The sequence below is a fragment of the Nannospalax galili genome, unplaced genomic scaffold (assembly GCF_000622305.1).
Source record: "Nannospalax galili isolate Female #2095 unplaced genomic scaffold, S.galili_v1.0 scaffold158, whole genome shotgun sequence".
In the NCBI taxonomy this organism is placed as follows: Eukaryota; Metazoa; Chordata; class Mammalia; order Rodentia; family Spalacidae; genus Nannospalax; species Nannospalax galili.
In genome coordinates, this window is record NW_008345290.1 from 7,569,932 (window position 1) to 7,586,919 (window position 16,988).

The following is a 16,988-nucleotide window of genomic DNA, read 5'->3' on the forward strand; positions in this document are numbered from 1 at the left end:
ACAAACTTTCAGACCAGTCAGTAAGTGTCACTGAATTCCTATGTAACAAAACTTTTCTTAATCAATTTTTTGTTTTCAATTAAAATTTATTTTATTCCAAATATTAATCTTTGAATGCAGGTTATTGCTTCATCTCTTCTAAACACAAACTGAATCTTCTGTTACATTTATTTATTTTTAATTTTTATTTAAATTGGTATTTGAGTGTTTTGCCTGTGTGTAAGTGCACCATGTGCATACAGTGCCTTTGGAGGCCAGAAGAGGATGTTAGATCCCCTGGAACTGCAGTTACAGATGGTTTTTAGCTGCCATGTGGATGCTGGGGAACTGAACCCAGTTCTTTGCAGGTTCTTAATCACTGAGTCATCTCTCTTGTGTTGTCTTGTCCCTGTCCCTGTCCCTGTCCCTGTCCCTCCCCTCCCCTCCCCTCCCCTCCCCTCTTACCTCCCCTCCCCTCCTTCCCGGCTTCTCAGCCTCCATTACCTCTGGATGCTTCTTGAGCAGAGTGCCTGAAATGGAATACAAAATGAGTTGAAGGCCTCCAACTCCCAACCTTTCGACCTCCACCAGACCACCACGTGTTGCTGCCCACCCTGGGGTTCCGGAAGGATATGATATTGTTACCGTCATTCCGTCCCTCCCCCTCCCCCTCCCTCCCTTCCCCCCTCTCTTTATATATTTATATATGTGTATGTATGTATGTAGCTCAGAGGATAATGTACAGGCGGAGTTGATTCTCCTCCACATTGTGGGTCCCAGGGATAGAGGATTGGACTCGGGAAGTCCTTAGGCTTGTACATACATGCTGAGCTATTCTACAGTTTATCACTTCTTACTTTTAGGTCATTGACCTAATACTGTAATGGTAATCCTTTTTTTTTCTTCTTAAAATCTGAAATTCATATTTCTCCGAGAACCACTAAAGGAGGCAGGAGCAGCAGTAAGAAAAAGCAGGAGCAAGTACTCTTTCTTTAGACTATTACCCTCTTAAGTTCTTGCTTAGTATCTTTGTCACTTAAAACTCAATACGTATTATTAAATCTCACTTGTGACAAAGATGCCTTCATTGCAGTTCATCATCATTCCAGCCCTAGGGGTCTTAGATGTCATTACTTTCTTAGTTGTCATTGCTGAATTCTTCCCATGCTACTTATTTTTACCACATTAGGAAGAGATAAAAAGTGTTAGCTTATTCTTTTATATTTCATTTAGGAGTAGATAGGTCGATTAGTAATGAAGGAAAGAAATTTCATAAGGAGGATTTTGTGTATTAATGTAATCACTAAATTGTACTTCAAATGCAAGATTTGTGAGGCAATCCTGGAAATGATTATATAATATAAACGAAACATTTAAAATCTGGAATTGAGAGTTGTACCAGTTAATAATATACAGATATTTTTCTAGTGTTACTGATTTAGGTTCTGAAATACACATGGGAGCAAGGAACACATGCATGATAATGAAGGAGGAAGGGCTTTCTAAAGAAAGCCTTTATGCATAGATTGTGATTTGTGGCTTCCTAAGCCCATTTTGACTTGTGAGATGTCTATGAATGATCAGTTTTGGTGATTTCATGAGAAAAAGGAACATTTACATTAATTAGGAAAATGATGTGTGTAACTATTCCTTTTGGCTTTTAAAACAACAATAGCTTTGTGAACTTTCAGGACTTTAGGACTGTGTACTTTTATGGTTATTTGCATGTTTAGAAAAGGAAAAAAACATGACTCATTTAAAATTTATTGTTAACACTTGGAAATAGGCAAATACTCACAGTGTCTTCACCAAAAGAATTGGGAATCAGCAGAAAGTGAATGATGCTTCAATAACCACAGACCCAGCTGCTTGTGCTTCTACCATGGATACAAAGCCACCAGTGTCTTCTGCAGGTAAAAATCTTCTTTAATCTTTCTGTGCAGAGTGACCATCCTTGAGAAGTATTTATATGCTAATTTATTACTGCCTTCCATGCGTGAGGATTTCAGGGTGCTTGCATAAATTCTTAGGAGAGGATTGAGGCAAAGGGGGAAATAAGGGTGCTAATGTAAGATAAAGTTATACATGTGAATATACAAAGTGAGTGTACATTAATACTTGAGTTATGTGTTAAAGAAATGAATTGGTGCTAGGAGAACTAATTTGAGCCGTATGGAACAAAGTCCTCTGTTTAATGAAGTGGAAGAATTTCTTTTACCCAAAATATAGAATGACAGAGGACTAATGTTTAAGAAGTGATAGAGTTGAAAAATCAAGATTTTGTGATATAATAACTGTATCTAACCTGGAGATTTATTTTGTTGTTTGAATAGTTCTTTACCATGATGATCTTGTAACATTTTATTTTTAACTTTTTATAACATTTGAAAATATCCTTATTCTTTCTCAAGTACCTTCTCTTCCCTCTTAGTTTATATCATTAGGGTACATTTTTAATTAGTGTATGCATTGGCTGACTGATGGGTTAAATATTTGCTAGTCTATTATAGAACAGATTCAGATATACCACATGATTAATGCAATAATTTGAATTAACTGTAGATTTTCACTTTTATGTAAATCATATATCTGTCAAGGAAAATAACAGCCAAAGTATATTTCCTTATTTAGTATAGTTTTACTTACTTTTTGGTCTTTTTGAGACAGGATCTCCCTTTAGCCATAGTTGGCCTGGAACTCACTATGTAGACCAGCCTGGCCTAGATCTCACAGAGATACCCTCACCTCTGCCTCTGAGGCTGGAATTAAAGGTGTATGCTACCATGTCTGACTACTTTAGTCTTTTTCTTTTCTTTCTTTTTAAAATTATTTTATGTGTATGTGTATGTGTATTGCCTGCATGTATGTAAGTATACCTATGTAGTGCAATGCCCATGGAGGACAGAAGAGGGTGTTGGATCCCCTAGAACTGGAGTTATGGACAGTTGATAGCTGCCATGTGGGTGCTGGGATTCAAACCGGGGTCTTTTGCAAGAACAGCCAGTGTTCTTAACTGCTGAGCTGTCTCTTCAGCCTCTGCTTTATTATTTTAAAATACAGATTTTTGGGGCTGAAGAGATGACTTAGTGGTTAAGCGTACTTACTGCTCTTGTAGAGGACCTGGGTTCTGTTCCCTTTACCCACATGCTGCTCAAAACCTCCTATAACTCCAGCTTTGGGGGATCCTGTGCCTTCCTCTCCCTTCCTTGGGCTCCTGCACACATTTGTGGTGCACTTAAAGTCATATAGGCACACACACATACACATAAAAATGCTAAATAAATCTTTTTTTGGTTAAAAAAATAATTTTATGTGTATAAGTGTATTGCCTGCATGTATGTAAGTGCACCCATATTGTGCAATGCCTGGGGAGGTCAAGAAGAGGCCATTGAATCCCTGGAACTGGAGTTACTGTTGGTTGTTAGCTGCCATATGGGTGCTGGAAATGGAACCCGTGTCCTCTGCAAGAGAAGCCCGTGCTTTTAACTGCTGAGCCATCTCTTCAGCCCCTAAATAAATAAATCTTTAAAAAAAAATCAGAAACCACCCCATAGGACAATCTGTGCCATTCCATTTTTTTTGTCCTCTATTCAGGTTGAATATTCTTTTATTGAAATGCTTAGAAAAAGACATGCTTTCAGATTTCAGAGATTTTTACACATTGGTATATTGGCTTAGACAGAGTTCATCTTTTCAAATCTGAACATCAAAATTCATAAATACCTTGAAATCAGAAACTCCCTAGTATCATATTGATGTTCAAAAAGCTTCAAATTTTGAAACATTGCATATTTTAGTGTTATTTGAATTTCAGCTTTTGGGATAATGATGCTCAACCTATAGTACCCGGAATGATATGTATCACTTACTAAAACTTTAATGAAGGTTTCATAGTTAGCTTCAGTTGTCAGCCTGACATGTGGAAACATCAGCTGAGAAATTACCTCCATCAGACTGACTTGTGGTTATGTCTTAGGTATTTTTTGATTGCTAACTGATGGAGGAGGGCTGAGCATATTGTCACTGGTGTCACCCCTAGGCAGGTGGGCCTAAGTATACAAGAAAGGTAGCTGAGCAAGCCACACTAAGCATTGTTCCTCCATTGTTACTGCTTTGGTTTCTGCCTCCAGGTTCCTGCTTGAGCTTGCCCTGGCTTTCCTTCGTGGTGGACTGTAACCTGTAAGATGTAATAAACCCTTTCCTTCCCAAGCTTTATCACAGCAGCAGAGATCAAACCAGGACAGAACTGTGACAAAAGACTGGAAGAATGCTTTGAACTGCATTCTCAGGAGGGTGGCTTTCTAACTACTTACCTAGTTAAAGTGAGAACAGTTTTGGTATCAGTTTAGAAATACTTCTAGTGAATTATTTTTAAAAAATGAATGATTCTTTACTTATTGAATGTTAATTTGGTTCTGGTCGAAACTGATATTTAAAAATTCTCACAGAGCTGAGGTGTGTTGGTATATGCCTATAACCATACATTTGAGGTGGAAGCACCACAATTGTGAGTTAAGGCCATCCTTGCCTATATAAGAAAACCCCATCTGAAAGAGAAGTAAAAACGATCTTACAATGAATTTATGTATCTTTGTTTATTTTTTGTGAGATAGAACCTAGGGCCTCATGTATGTTGGACATATTCTCTCACTGATCTGGATTCCCATACCACCCCTTTCCTTGTTTTTTTTTACTTTTTATTTTGAGACATGATCTCACTAAGATTCCTAGACTGGCCTTGAACTTTCTGTAGCCCTTAAAGTTTTGATTTATTCTGTCTTAGCTTTCTGAGTAGCTGGGAATATAGGTTTGGCAATATTCACAATATACTAACTCTCCCAAGTTTTTCTAACAGGAAGATAATGTAAGGACAAAAACTTTGAAACAATATTGTTTTCTGCTTTGTTCCAACAGAAACAGATTTTGACATGTTCTCAAAGGATCAATTCTGTGAAATGACCAAAGAAATTGCTGACAAAACAGAAAAGTATAATAAATGTAAACAACTCTTGCAGGTGAGTTAAGTCCTTACTGAATGAAAGTTAACAGATGTTAAATGTCTTGGCTTACCCTAGTTGTTTTTGTCAATTTATATCCTAGGATTCTTTTCTAAAATCATTCAAATGTCAGTATTTTCTATATACATGATAAAATGTATTTATTTGAACTGACACAAATTTTTTTTTATTTGTTGTACAAGGATACATGGAAAAATTTTGAACTTTATAAGGAAGTCATTTTTTTAAATGTATTGTAAATAAGGTAGAGAATTTTATTATATCTTTGTGTGTGTGCATGCTAAGGTATGCAATTGGATATGTGGAAGCCACAGATTGACACCAAGATGTCTTCCTTAGTCTTTTCTCCACTTCACTTTTTTTTAAATTGATATGTGTGTGTGTGTGTGTGTGTGTGTGTGTGTGTGTGTATGTGTATATGTGTTTATTTCATACAGAACATCTCAATCTTTTTTTAAAAAAATATTTTATTATTTTTATTTTACTGTATGGGTATATTGCCTGCATGTAGGTAAGTGCACCCATGTCATGCAGTGCCCAAGGAGGACAGAAGAGGCCGTCGGATCCCCTGGAACTGGAATTATGGATAGTTAGTTGTTAGCTGCCATGTGGGTGCTGGGATTCGAACCCGGGTATTCTGCAAGAACAGTCAGTGTTCTTAACCTCTGAGCCATCTCTCCAGCCCCCATCTCAAACAATCTTAATCATCTTTGTACCCCTGTCCCCACTGGCACCCTCCCATAGCCACCTCACCCCCAGTGGAGCCCATATACTTTGTCATCCCTGTTAGTGCCCACTGTGTTGTCAGTGCCCTGAGCTGTTCCCCAGTGCAAGTCCATCTGCTGAGTCTAGTCAGCCTATCTAGAGTCCCTTGTTTTTCCCCTTCACTTTTTGAGAAAGGATCTTTCACTTGAATCTGGGTATTGTAGTTTTGGCTATACTGGCTGACGAGCAAGCCCCTGGTATCTACCTGTCTTTGTTCCCCCACTGCTGGGGTTATAGGCATATACTGCCATGCCTGGGTTTTGTATCACTGCTGGGGTTCTGAATTCAGGTCTTCATGCTTGTGCAGCAAGTGCTTTACCCATTAAGCCATCTCCCCCAGCCACTATCTTTTACTACATACTAAGCTACTGTATTTGGCCAGTGGAAAAAAAGGAATGTTAACCAAATGAGCTGTCTTTCCTAGGGTTATTTATTTTAAATAGCATAGTTTGGATTTCTCCCATTTTACAATCTTTCTGGTAATATTCACTTTTGTAGTACTTAAAGTATAAGGGAAAATGATTGTATCTAATTTAGAGTAGAGAGCAAAGTGTTTTGTATTTGTGTGGTTTTTGAGTTTTTGTGTGTACATGCGCAAGTGCACGCGCATGTGTTTATTTCTTTGTGATACAGGAAGGGATTGAATTATTCAACCTTCTGTTGACATTTCATCATTTCAGTCTTTATATTGTTAGAGCAATGTTACAATAATTATCAAACATTTAGTTATGTTGGTATAGATATTTGCCTTATGAGGATGTAAAATCTTTTGGTAATTATATTGATTTTATTTAGGATGAGAAAACCAAATGTAATAAATATGCTGATGAACTTGCAAAAATGGAGCTGAAATGGAAAGAACAAGTGAAAATTGCTGAAAATATAAAACTTGAACTAGCTGAAGTAGAGGACAATTACAAAGTAAGTTTAGCACTCCTAACATGCTTTTGAAAATGTATTACCAATAGCTTAGATAAACAGGATACATTTTAAATATAAACTAGGTAGTATTTTCTTCTATGGATAAAATTATATTTAGTTTATTAATAAACACAGTTTATTCATTATGAACTGATACCCCTATGCATTGGTTATTTTGGCTTTAGTTCTTTGGATTCAGACAGGTATTAAAATTATCTTTTAAAACTTTTTATTAGCCAGGCATGGTAGTGCACGCCTTTAACCCTAGCACTTGGGAGGCAGAGGTAGGTGGATCTCTGCGAGTTCAAGGCCAGCCTAGTCTACGCAGTAAGTTCCAGCTCAGCTGGGGCTACAAGGAGACCTTGTCTCAAAAAGACCAAAAAAAAAAAAAAAAAAATCCCCTTTTTATTAGCATTTAATTATGCATAATAGGCTTCAGTATCTTTCCTATACCTATACAATGTATTTTTTATACTATTCTCCCCCATTACCCTCTCTTGTCCTGTCCTATTCCTGCTGGTTGTCTTCTTCCCAACTAGTTCCCTTTCTTTCACATTCCCTCACCCTCTGCCATGTGACTCAGTGAGTTTTATTAGGTTTGCTTTCAGGAGCATTGGTGATGGGTTATTTACAGGAGTATAAGCAACTTACCAGTAACTACAGTGCTGAAGAAAATGTTTCTCCTTCCCTCCCTCCAGTGATTATTAACTGCCTATAAGTCCTCAGAGAAGTGTGGGATATCATGAAGCACTTCCTCCTCCATGATGCAATGTTGACAGCCTTAGTCTTGTTTGTGTAGGTCTTACGCAGGTAATCATAGCTGCTGAGAATGGAACAGCAGCAGTGTCACACCCAGAAGACAGAATGTCACAATACTCCACCCCTTCCTTTGACTCTTATGTGTTCTTTTTGCTGTGTTCCCTGAGCTTATAGTCATCCCATTAGGGCTAACTGATAACAGCCACTTATTGTCAGCATTTTGACTACTTTTGTGTACCTGCACAGCAACTTCTGCCCTCTACAAAAAGAAGCTTTTCTGACCAAAGCTGATAGCAGCACTAATATATGGGCATAAATATTTAGAAGGGAATCTGATAGGTAAATCATATCCATTTACCAGTGTAACAGTAATAGCTTCCCCAGTAGGGCCTCTGTTCTCCCTAGTCATGGGCTTTTGACCAGGTGCACGTTAGATGTGAGTTCTCTCCTATGGAATGTGGGCCTCAAATCTGATTAGGAGGTTGTTGCTTATCCCCCAGTCATTCCTCTGTTGGCAGGTTGGTAGTATAGCACACAGGATCCACAGCTGAGTGAGATTTGATGATAATTGTCCCCCAGCAGCCTGCACAGTACCTTCTGGCAGTGTCAAAGCAATCCAGCCTAGAGGAAGCTTCCAGCTTGGTTTCTCTTAAGTCCTGTAGCCAAAGTATGTGGTGTTTTCAGCACTAAGGCCTTACCTTCTAGTTCTGATGGACAGTCATCAGCAGTGACTTGTTGGAATGGCTTAGGGACCTTCCTGGCCAACAACTCATAGGGAGTTAGCCCACCCCTAAAATTGTATCTTAAAAGCTATCATTGGGACTGAAGAGATGGCTCAGTGGTCAAGAGCACTGACTGCTCTTGCAGAGGACCCAGGTTTGATTCCCAGCACCCACATGGCGGCTATGAATGGTCCTTAACTCCAGTTCCAGGGGAATCTGAAGCCCTCTTCTGACCTCTGTGGCATTGTATGACATGGGTGCACTCATACATGCAGGCGATACACTCATACACATAAAAATAATAAATACATTTCTTTTTTTTAAAAAGCTATCATTATGTTCATGTATTGTAAATCTGCATGTTAAATTATTTTGGGACTTCAATTTTTTTTTAGTGTAATATAGTAAATTAATAGTTTTAGATTTTATCACACAGGTATATTACTGTGATCCTAAATAAAATACTGTGATGTAATAGTAATTAATGAAGCTTATTTTTGCCAGTGCAATGTTAAATAAGAGAGTTAAGTCCAAATAATAAATGATATTTGTAGGAATGTTAAAAAAAAAAAGTAGCAAGCTACTTGACTAGTAAGTAAAATATATTAGCCTAAATGCAATGTGGTGTATTTTAAGATACCTATATGTAATTTATGTGTTTTTGTGATTGAAAACTGGACAGTTCTAAGTAGATTAATTTTACTATCTCGTAGTTTTTTTTTACTTTTTGTGTGTTTTCACACATGAACATGTCCCATGGTAGAAAATCCTATCTATGAAAGAGGAGATTAGACATGAATATACTTTGAAGTCAGGTTCTATCTAGAAAGCCTAAAATAGAATTTGGGTCCTAGATTATGTTTAGATTTTCTAGGAAGAGCTGGGTGTGGTGGAGCATGCCTTTAATCTCAGCAGTCAGAGGCAGGCAGATGTTTGTGAGTTCAAGGCCAGCGTGGTCTATATAGTGAGTTCCAGGCTAGCTGGGGCTATAGGGAGACCTTGTCTCAAAAACAAAAAAACAAAACAAAAAACCCCCAAAAAACCAAAACGAATTTTCTAGGAGGAAAGGGACCCAATGGAAGTGAAGCCTTTAGAAAGTTATTTGCCTTATGGAAGCTTTATAGGTAGTAAGGGTTTGCAGGTGAGGACATAGAAATTCTTAGAATGAATTGATAAAGTTCACATTCTTTTGGATACCTTTTTGATCTCCTACCATGGACTAGAACACGAGTCTAGAAAAGAAAGATCTGAAATATTTTGAGAAAGAACTGTTGAATATTTGTACCCATCAATGCTTATGCTCTTATAGGCAATCAGTGGGCAGGCAGTTGTTGAATGAATGAATGAATGAATGAATGAATAAATGAATGCCATAGAGACTGAAAGTGTTGAGAAGTGGAGGAGGAGAAGGAGGAAGTAGTCAGAGCTGTTAGCGTCTGTCACATTGCTGATTTTGAGGGTATCTGTTAACTAATGTAAGTAAGCAAGCTTGGGTCACTTTGTCCCTATAATACAGGAAAGACAGCAATGAAAACATATTTTGACATCAGCTAAAAATGCATATTTCACCAGGCATGGTGGCTTATCCCTATAATCTTAGTATTTGGGAGTTTGAGGCAGGAGATTGTAGAACATTCAAGGCCAGCCTGAATTAAGTCTCCGAATTCAAGGCCAGCTTTGGCTAGAGTGTGAGATTGACTCAAAAGAACAATTTGCAGATTTGGAACTTGGGACTGAGAAGTTGCATGAATTAATATTTATGGTTTATTATCATGGAGTTGATAGTTCAAAGCATGGAAGAAAGTTTTGAGAGAGAAGATGGGCAAAGGAAAACAAAGAACAAAGCTTTATAGCCTATCCATATTTGTGGTTGGGAAGAAAAAGTAGATACTAAAGAAGGGGCATTAGGATAATAATATTGATGTTTTTTCACATAAGCCAAAGGAATACTTTTTTAAGAATAAGGGAAGCTGTTTCCAGTGTTCAGGGAACATCATGGAAGATGGGATCATCAGAAAGAATGTAAAAGCTAGAGGAAGGTGAGGAAAGAGGTAGAATGCTGTCCTTGGACATCACTCTTGATCTCACAACACTTGAGATTACTGGCTTGCCAGTGTTCTATCATGGGGGGATAAAAGGGTCCTTGACCAGGACCTTAGGTAGATAATTGTAGCTCATAAGGCCCCACTACTCCCTGAGTATTTTGGGACTTAATAATTGCTGGGGAAGGGAGAGAGATTTTCTTAAGTGGTATAACCACTAGTAAGAAGCCCTTAATCCTGCTGGATCCTGTGAGTAAGCATAATGAAACTCATTGGGTCATTAGTAAATAAGTAAAGACATGAAAGTAGAAGAAGGATGAGGTAAGAAGAGGAAGGAGGTCAGCAGGACTGTAAGAGGAGCAGGATAGGGTGATGGGATGTGAATGTGATTAAATGTATGTTTAATGCCATAATGAAGCCCATTCTGCATAAGCAATATGCTAATTTACAAAAGAGGGGGAATCTAGGTGTGTTGGCATATCATTGGTCTCAGCACTCAGGAGACTGAGGCAGGATGACTGAGAATTCTATACTAGCCAGGGCTACATAAATTCAAAAATAGAAAAAAAGAAAAGAAGTTGGTCATTAACGACAAGTAATTCAGAGTCTAAGAACTGAGGAAATTAATCTGAATTTGGTGATAGGAATTATTTTGATAGACTAGTACTAACTGGATTTCAGTGTGTAAGAACAAAACAGATAATGAAAATATTAATGATATTTCTTTCTTCATTCAGCTACAATTGGCAGAGAAAGACAAAGAAATAAATGGTCTAGCTTCACATTTGGAAAACATCTCCAGAGAGAAGGTATTGAGAAATGTACTTTAATAAAAAATTATGAGTGGTCTGTAAACTTTGTTCTTTGGTTTCTTTTGTCCATTTTCTCTTTGAAAAAAAAAAAAAAAACCTTTCCTGACTGCACTAGTAGTTCTCCATTGGTACCTCCATGTTGGATGCTGTGTTACCAAAATTTAGATTTTTCAACTTTATCACTCAGTTGGCCATTCTCATTCTACTATAAGGAAGGACCCTTTCTTGTCTTTATGTATGTGTGATGCAGCAGTTTTCCTATCCACTGTTATCCTACAACCAGTTGTAATATATAGCATTGCCCACCTCTTACAGGTTAAGGCTCAGCTGCATACAATTGCTTCTCCTTCAGATGGCAGCTATTAGTGGAGTCATTAGGCTAGCCATGCTTGGTTCCCATAGAAGCCAGAAGAAGGTGTCATATACTCTGGAATTGGAGTTACAGGTAGTTGTGAGCTGCCATGTGGGTGCTGAGAATTGAACCCAGGTCCTCTGCAAGGAGGGCAAGTGCTTTTACCTACTAAGATATCCAGGAAAACAATAACAATTAAATATTTTATTTATTATTTTTATTTTATGTGTATGAGTGTTATGCCTGCATGTAGGTAAGTGCACCCATGACATACAATGCCCGCAGAGGACAGAAGAGGCTGTCGGATCCCCTGGAACTGGAGTTACAGACAGTTGTTAGCTGTCTTGTGGGTGCTGGGATTTGAATCCAGGTCTTCTGCAAGAACAGTCAATGTTCTTAACCGCTGAGCCATCTCTCCAGCCCCAACAATAATAATTTTATGATGTTTTTTTTTTTTAAATCATAAAAGATATACTTTGGAAACATAGAGATGGAAGAGATACATAGGACAAACTGATGGTGTAAAACTGCCCCCATGTTCTTTTCAGGTTATATTGTCCTTCTAGAACATTGATAGATATGTTCACCAACCAGGAATTTCTTCAAGCTTCCTCTTCCAGTTTTCTCTGAGGTGTCTTTATATAGGTATGATTGAGTAAATTGTCATTGACCAAAAGACTTAACTCAGTCTTCAGCCACCTTACTAGGAGGTGATAGAGTATGTGGAGGTGGGAAATGACCTGTAATTACCAACTTTTTAATCACTTTATGATTGGTTCTTCTCATACCATCCCTTTTTCTCTTGAAACTGCCTGAAAACCTACCACAAGACAATTTGTTAATGTAAATTTAGATATGGTCTAAAGTTGTCACGCTGGAAATTCCAAAGGTTTAGTTCTATGTCACCATCGAAAGATGTCCTTTGTCTGCTATCTATAGTCTGTTTAGCTACCTGTGCTACCTCTCATGTATCTCCTATCTGACAGCCAGCAGCATTAAATTCCTTTTAGTCAGCAGATTATAATTGTCATGCTTTTAAAGATTACGTATGTATGTCTGTGAGTGAATGCTGCATGTATACAGGAGCCCTCAGAGGCGAGAAGAGGGCATGGAGCTGGAGTTACAGGAGGTTGTAAGCTGCCTGATGACAGAGATGCTGGGAACCTAAGCGTGGCCCTCTAGAAGAGCAGCAAGTGCTTTTAACCCATGAGCCATCTCTTCAGCCCCGATTTATTGTCATTCTTAAGTTCATGTTTATATGGTATCAGAATTTGATTAATTGCAGGCGTCTAGCTGGTTCTTGATAAGCCAGATATCTAAAAGATGTTGGGTTTGGTGATATTAATTTCTGTCATTGCAAGATTTTTATAAGCTTATCAATTATGCAAATATATTTTTATGTATTTTGCTTATTTGTTAAGTGTCTGTCTTCTACTTAATTTTAAGGTCCATGAAGAATATAGACTATGTCTGTTTTAGTCATCATTGTATTTGCAGTTCCAGATTCATTGCCTGGTATTAAAGTCTAGTAGTTGTTGAATGAATAAACTAATGGATCAGTTTTAATGTATGGTATTTTTGCCTTATAAAAACATTGGTGTAAGAAATATTCTAAGAGCCACAGTTTTATTGTCAGTTAAAATTCCCTACCTTATCAGGAATGCCACGAGGGCCAATTGCTGTCTACTTTTTTTTTCTTTTGAGGTATTTCTGCTGTTGTTTCAAACAACTTAATCCTTGTCTGTTCCCCAAATGTATTTCTAAGAATTCTGAAACCTACCCCATGCTTCGAGATACCTGCGTCAGAGCCTCATTATTCATCTCTGAGCCGCAGATCTACAGTTTGTCTAGAAAGTTAGCAAATGATTATAGTTCATTTGCTAGTGTTGTCACCCTTAGGCTTTTTTTGAAACAGAGTTTCACTAAGTAACCAAGGCTGACTTTGAACTCACTCTGTAGTCCAAGTTGTCCTCAAACTCTGGTGATCCTCCTGCCTCCTAACATCCCCCCCCCCCCCCCCCCCCCCCGCCCAGGCAGGGTTTCCCGATCACCCCAGCTGACCTTGACCTCACTCTGTAGACTCAGAGATCCCCCTGCCTCTGCCTCCCGAGTGCTGGAATTAAAGAGGTGCTCCACCACATCCGGCCACACCTCTCCTTTTAAAAGATTTTTTTTTTTTTTTAATTTATGTGTATGAGTGTTTTGCCTGCATGTGCTCACAGCAGTCAGAAGAAGGTGTTGAATCCCCTGGAACGGGAGTTACAGATGGTAGTTAGCCACCATGTGGGTGCTGGGAATTGAACCCAGGTCCTCTACAAGAGCAGCCAGTGCTCTTAATCACTGAGACATCTCTGTAGCCCCATACCTCTTTTTAAAAGATAATTTGTAATTTTGCTAAGACTTATATTTAGATTTCATGTACTATTTTGTAGATGATTGCTTCATTGGATTGTTACAGCTTTGAGTCACTAGGGTGGAATAAGTGAATTCCTAAGAAATTTGATTCTCATAATGATTTTCTTTCTAGGGGAGTAGGGTGGGAGGTTGAGATGGCATCTCCTTACATAGGCCATACTGGCTTCTAGCTATCTTCATTCCTTCTTCCCAAGTGCTAGAATTATACCTTATAAGCATTTAAATTAAAAAAAAAATCTTGTAGAAGAAGAAACGGCTTGACCTAGTTACCTGACTGCTTGAGGCCTGAATGCAGGTTTGGGTCACACACATACACACACAGACACACTCACTCACCCACCCACCTACCCACTCATAGTTCTTGTACTGATTTTGTGTCTTTGATGACTTTTGGCATCCCAGGTACTCACAGCTTGCCCTCTTACTATTTTTAGGTCCTTACTCAGTATCATTTAAAAAAAAAATTTTTATTGAGCATTTGTATGTTTCATATAACAGTTCTTAATCAAATTTAGAGCCCCCCCATCCATGCCCTACCCCCACCCGCCCTGCTGGACCTCATGCATTCCATCAATCATGTTAAGTCCCACCCAGTCAAGCATTTGTATCCAGATGCCCCTTGGTGCACATTCATCCACTGGAGTCTAGTCGGCCTATCTAAAGATCCTAAGTAAGGTTTTACTCTCCCTTATCCAGTAGTAACTAGTCTCAAACAGCTCCCAGGCTAGGGCTGGCCTGCCACCCATTTCCCTTGCTCCATCCTGAGCCCTTGTCTGATTGAGTTGGCATGGATCTTGTGCTTGATGCCACTATTGCTGCAAGTTCACATGAGCAAGCTTCCAGTAGCCTGAAAGCCTCTGTTTCCCTATTCATGGACCAACCCTGGCTCTTAAAATCTTTTCTCCCCTTCTTCAGTAATGGTACCTAAGTCACGGGTGGGTGAGATTTAATATAGGAGTCCTACCCAAGACGCATACTCTGTAGTCTCCTATTCTCTAATACTTGATCTGTTGCCTTCTGTTTGCATCACACTGTGTTGTATAAGGAAGCTTCACTGGTGAGAATTGAGGGGACGCACCAGTTTTCTTTCCACCGCCTATTCCTTTGTGTTCCATGAGCCTTAGGTGTAGAGGTTCCACTGTAGATATATTACTTAGGACTGGGCATCTCTCAGACGTATATTCTCTGTGTCTGACCAGTTGTAGAAGTGTAGTAGCCTCCATCTGTTCCAAAAAGAAGCTGCTTTGATGAGTGGTGTACAGTATACTTGTCTGTAAAAATTATATATATATATATATATATATATGTCTCCCAAAGAAATTTCATTTGTCTAGAGATATGTCAGAGGTAGGGTTTTCTATAGAATCTATTTCTAGCCATGTATATTTGACTGTGTTTACAGTGCTACCCATGAATTCACTCCCATTGAGAGGGCTAAGTTCAATTAGTAGCTGTTGATTACCTCCCCCCAAAACAGTGCCACTACTGCACCAATAGAGGAGGTACTTCGCTATGCCAGTCATTATGGTTATTAGGCTTTAGGGCTGAGTTGGACTATTGATTGACTTTTCTACCTTAGCAACTTGCATAGAATCCTCTAGACCTATGAAAGCTAAACTTCAGGTAGAAGGCGTCCAGGTTTCTTCCTGCTCCATTGCTTCAAGACCTGTGTCTGAAGTCTGTCTTTAGCAGTAGGGACTTATTTTCCATTTCTGGGAGATAACCAAGAGCTCCGGCAGTAGCTTGTTATTTTGCAAGTCTCTTGGACCACTCTGACCAACCTTTGAAGGGAGGTCTCTCCTATTTGGAACTGTGCTCCTTGCCACACAGCCCCTGGGTGTACACATGCACTAATGTTCGGAAAACATTACTAATGTATGTGCAGAAAACAAACACTAATGTATGTGCATTTTTCAGGGGGTCCTGGAGCCAACAGATTGTCTTCTGGCTTCCCTAGTCCCCCTAAAATCCATTCATCTCTACCCTCTCCCCCCCATTCAACCTCCCCAGTCTCCCACCACCCCATCTCTCCTGAGTTCCCCCTCTCCTCCACCACCACAGACTCCTGTATGTCCCTCCTTAGTACCCTCCCAGCTGAACACTCTCACTTTCCCACCCCCCACCCAAATAAAAAAAGTCTGTTCCCTACTATCCCCCTTTCAGGCTTTTTCTTTCTCTTTACCTCCGTGTTTCCTTCCCATTTTCCTGGCTCCTGGTGTTATATCAGGATATATATTCACATATAAGGGATTGGTACTACGATCCGAAAATGAGGGATAACATACATCACTTGCTTTTCTGAGTTTGTGTTACTTCACTTAGTATAACAGTCTCCAGTTCCATCCATTTACCTGCAAATTTCAAAAGTTCATTTGTTCTTACTGCTGATCAGTATCATTTTTAATGAACATTTTTTTCCTATTAAGTTACAACCCCTTTCAATACTGTCTGTATCTTTCTTATTTATTAAATATTGCCAGAAAAATTAGAACTATTTAAAAAATATTCTTTAACATTAAGCGTGTGCATGTGTGTTTGTTTTACTGGGACTTGAACCTAGGTCCTTAGGCATACTAGGGAAGCACTCTAGCACTGAGCTGTGTCTCAGCACCTGCCTTTTTTCTTTTCTTTTTTAAAAGGCAGTGTCTCACTTGAAGCCAACTTGAAACTCTCTTGGCTTACCCTGAGATTATTATAGGTTTGCACCACACCCCTTGGTGTTTTATATTTTTAATGTATTTTTTGACCTTTTTTTTTCATGATGTGTGAGGAGTCAAGCCCAGAGCCTTCTGCGTTCTAGGCAGGTCTACTCTACCACTGAACTATGTTCTCAGCTTTTAATGAGACAGGAGTTTTTACTGTATAGTAAAAGTGCCTTGAATTCGCTTTGTGTCTCACACTAGCTTTGAACTTGGGATTCTGCTCCCCTACCTCCCTAATGCTGGGATATTGTGGGGTTTTTTTTTTTTTTAAGCTTTGTAAAAAAATTTTATTTTTATTTTATGTGTATACGTGTATTGCCTGCATGTAGGTAAGTGCACCCGTGCCATGCAATGCCCGTAGAGGTCAGAAGAGGCTGTCGATCCCCTGGGACTCAAGTTATGGACAGTTGTTAGCTGCCATTTGGGTGCTGGGATTTGAACCCAGGTCTTTTGCAAGAACAGCCAGTGTTCTTAACCACTGAGCCATCTCTTCAGCCCTGG

At 38.9% G+C, this 16,988-nt stretch overlaps 1 protein-coding gene across 1 annotated transcript in view; it reads left to right on the forward strand.

Annotated features, from left to right (window-relative positions):
• Tax1bp1 (Tax1 binding protein 1) overlaps nt 1-16,988 on the forward strand; it is a gene marked incomplete in the record, with an annotated part of 66,319 nt that overhangs the window by 38,048 nt on the left and 11,283 nt on the right. The window contains 5 exon segments of the mRNA XM_029567565.1: nt 1-20; nt 1,766-1,892; nt 4,894-4,994; nt 6,558-6,683; nt 10,944-11,015. Of these exon segments, the coding sequence (XP_029423425.1) occupies nt 1-20; nt 1,766-1,892; nt 4,894-4,994; nt 6,558-6,683; nt 10,944-11,015 (446 nt within the window).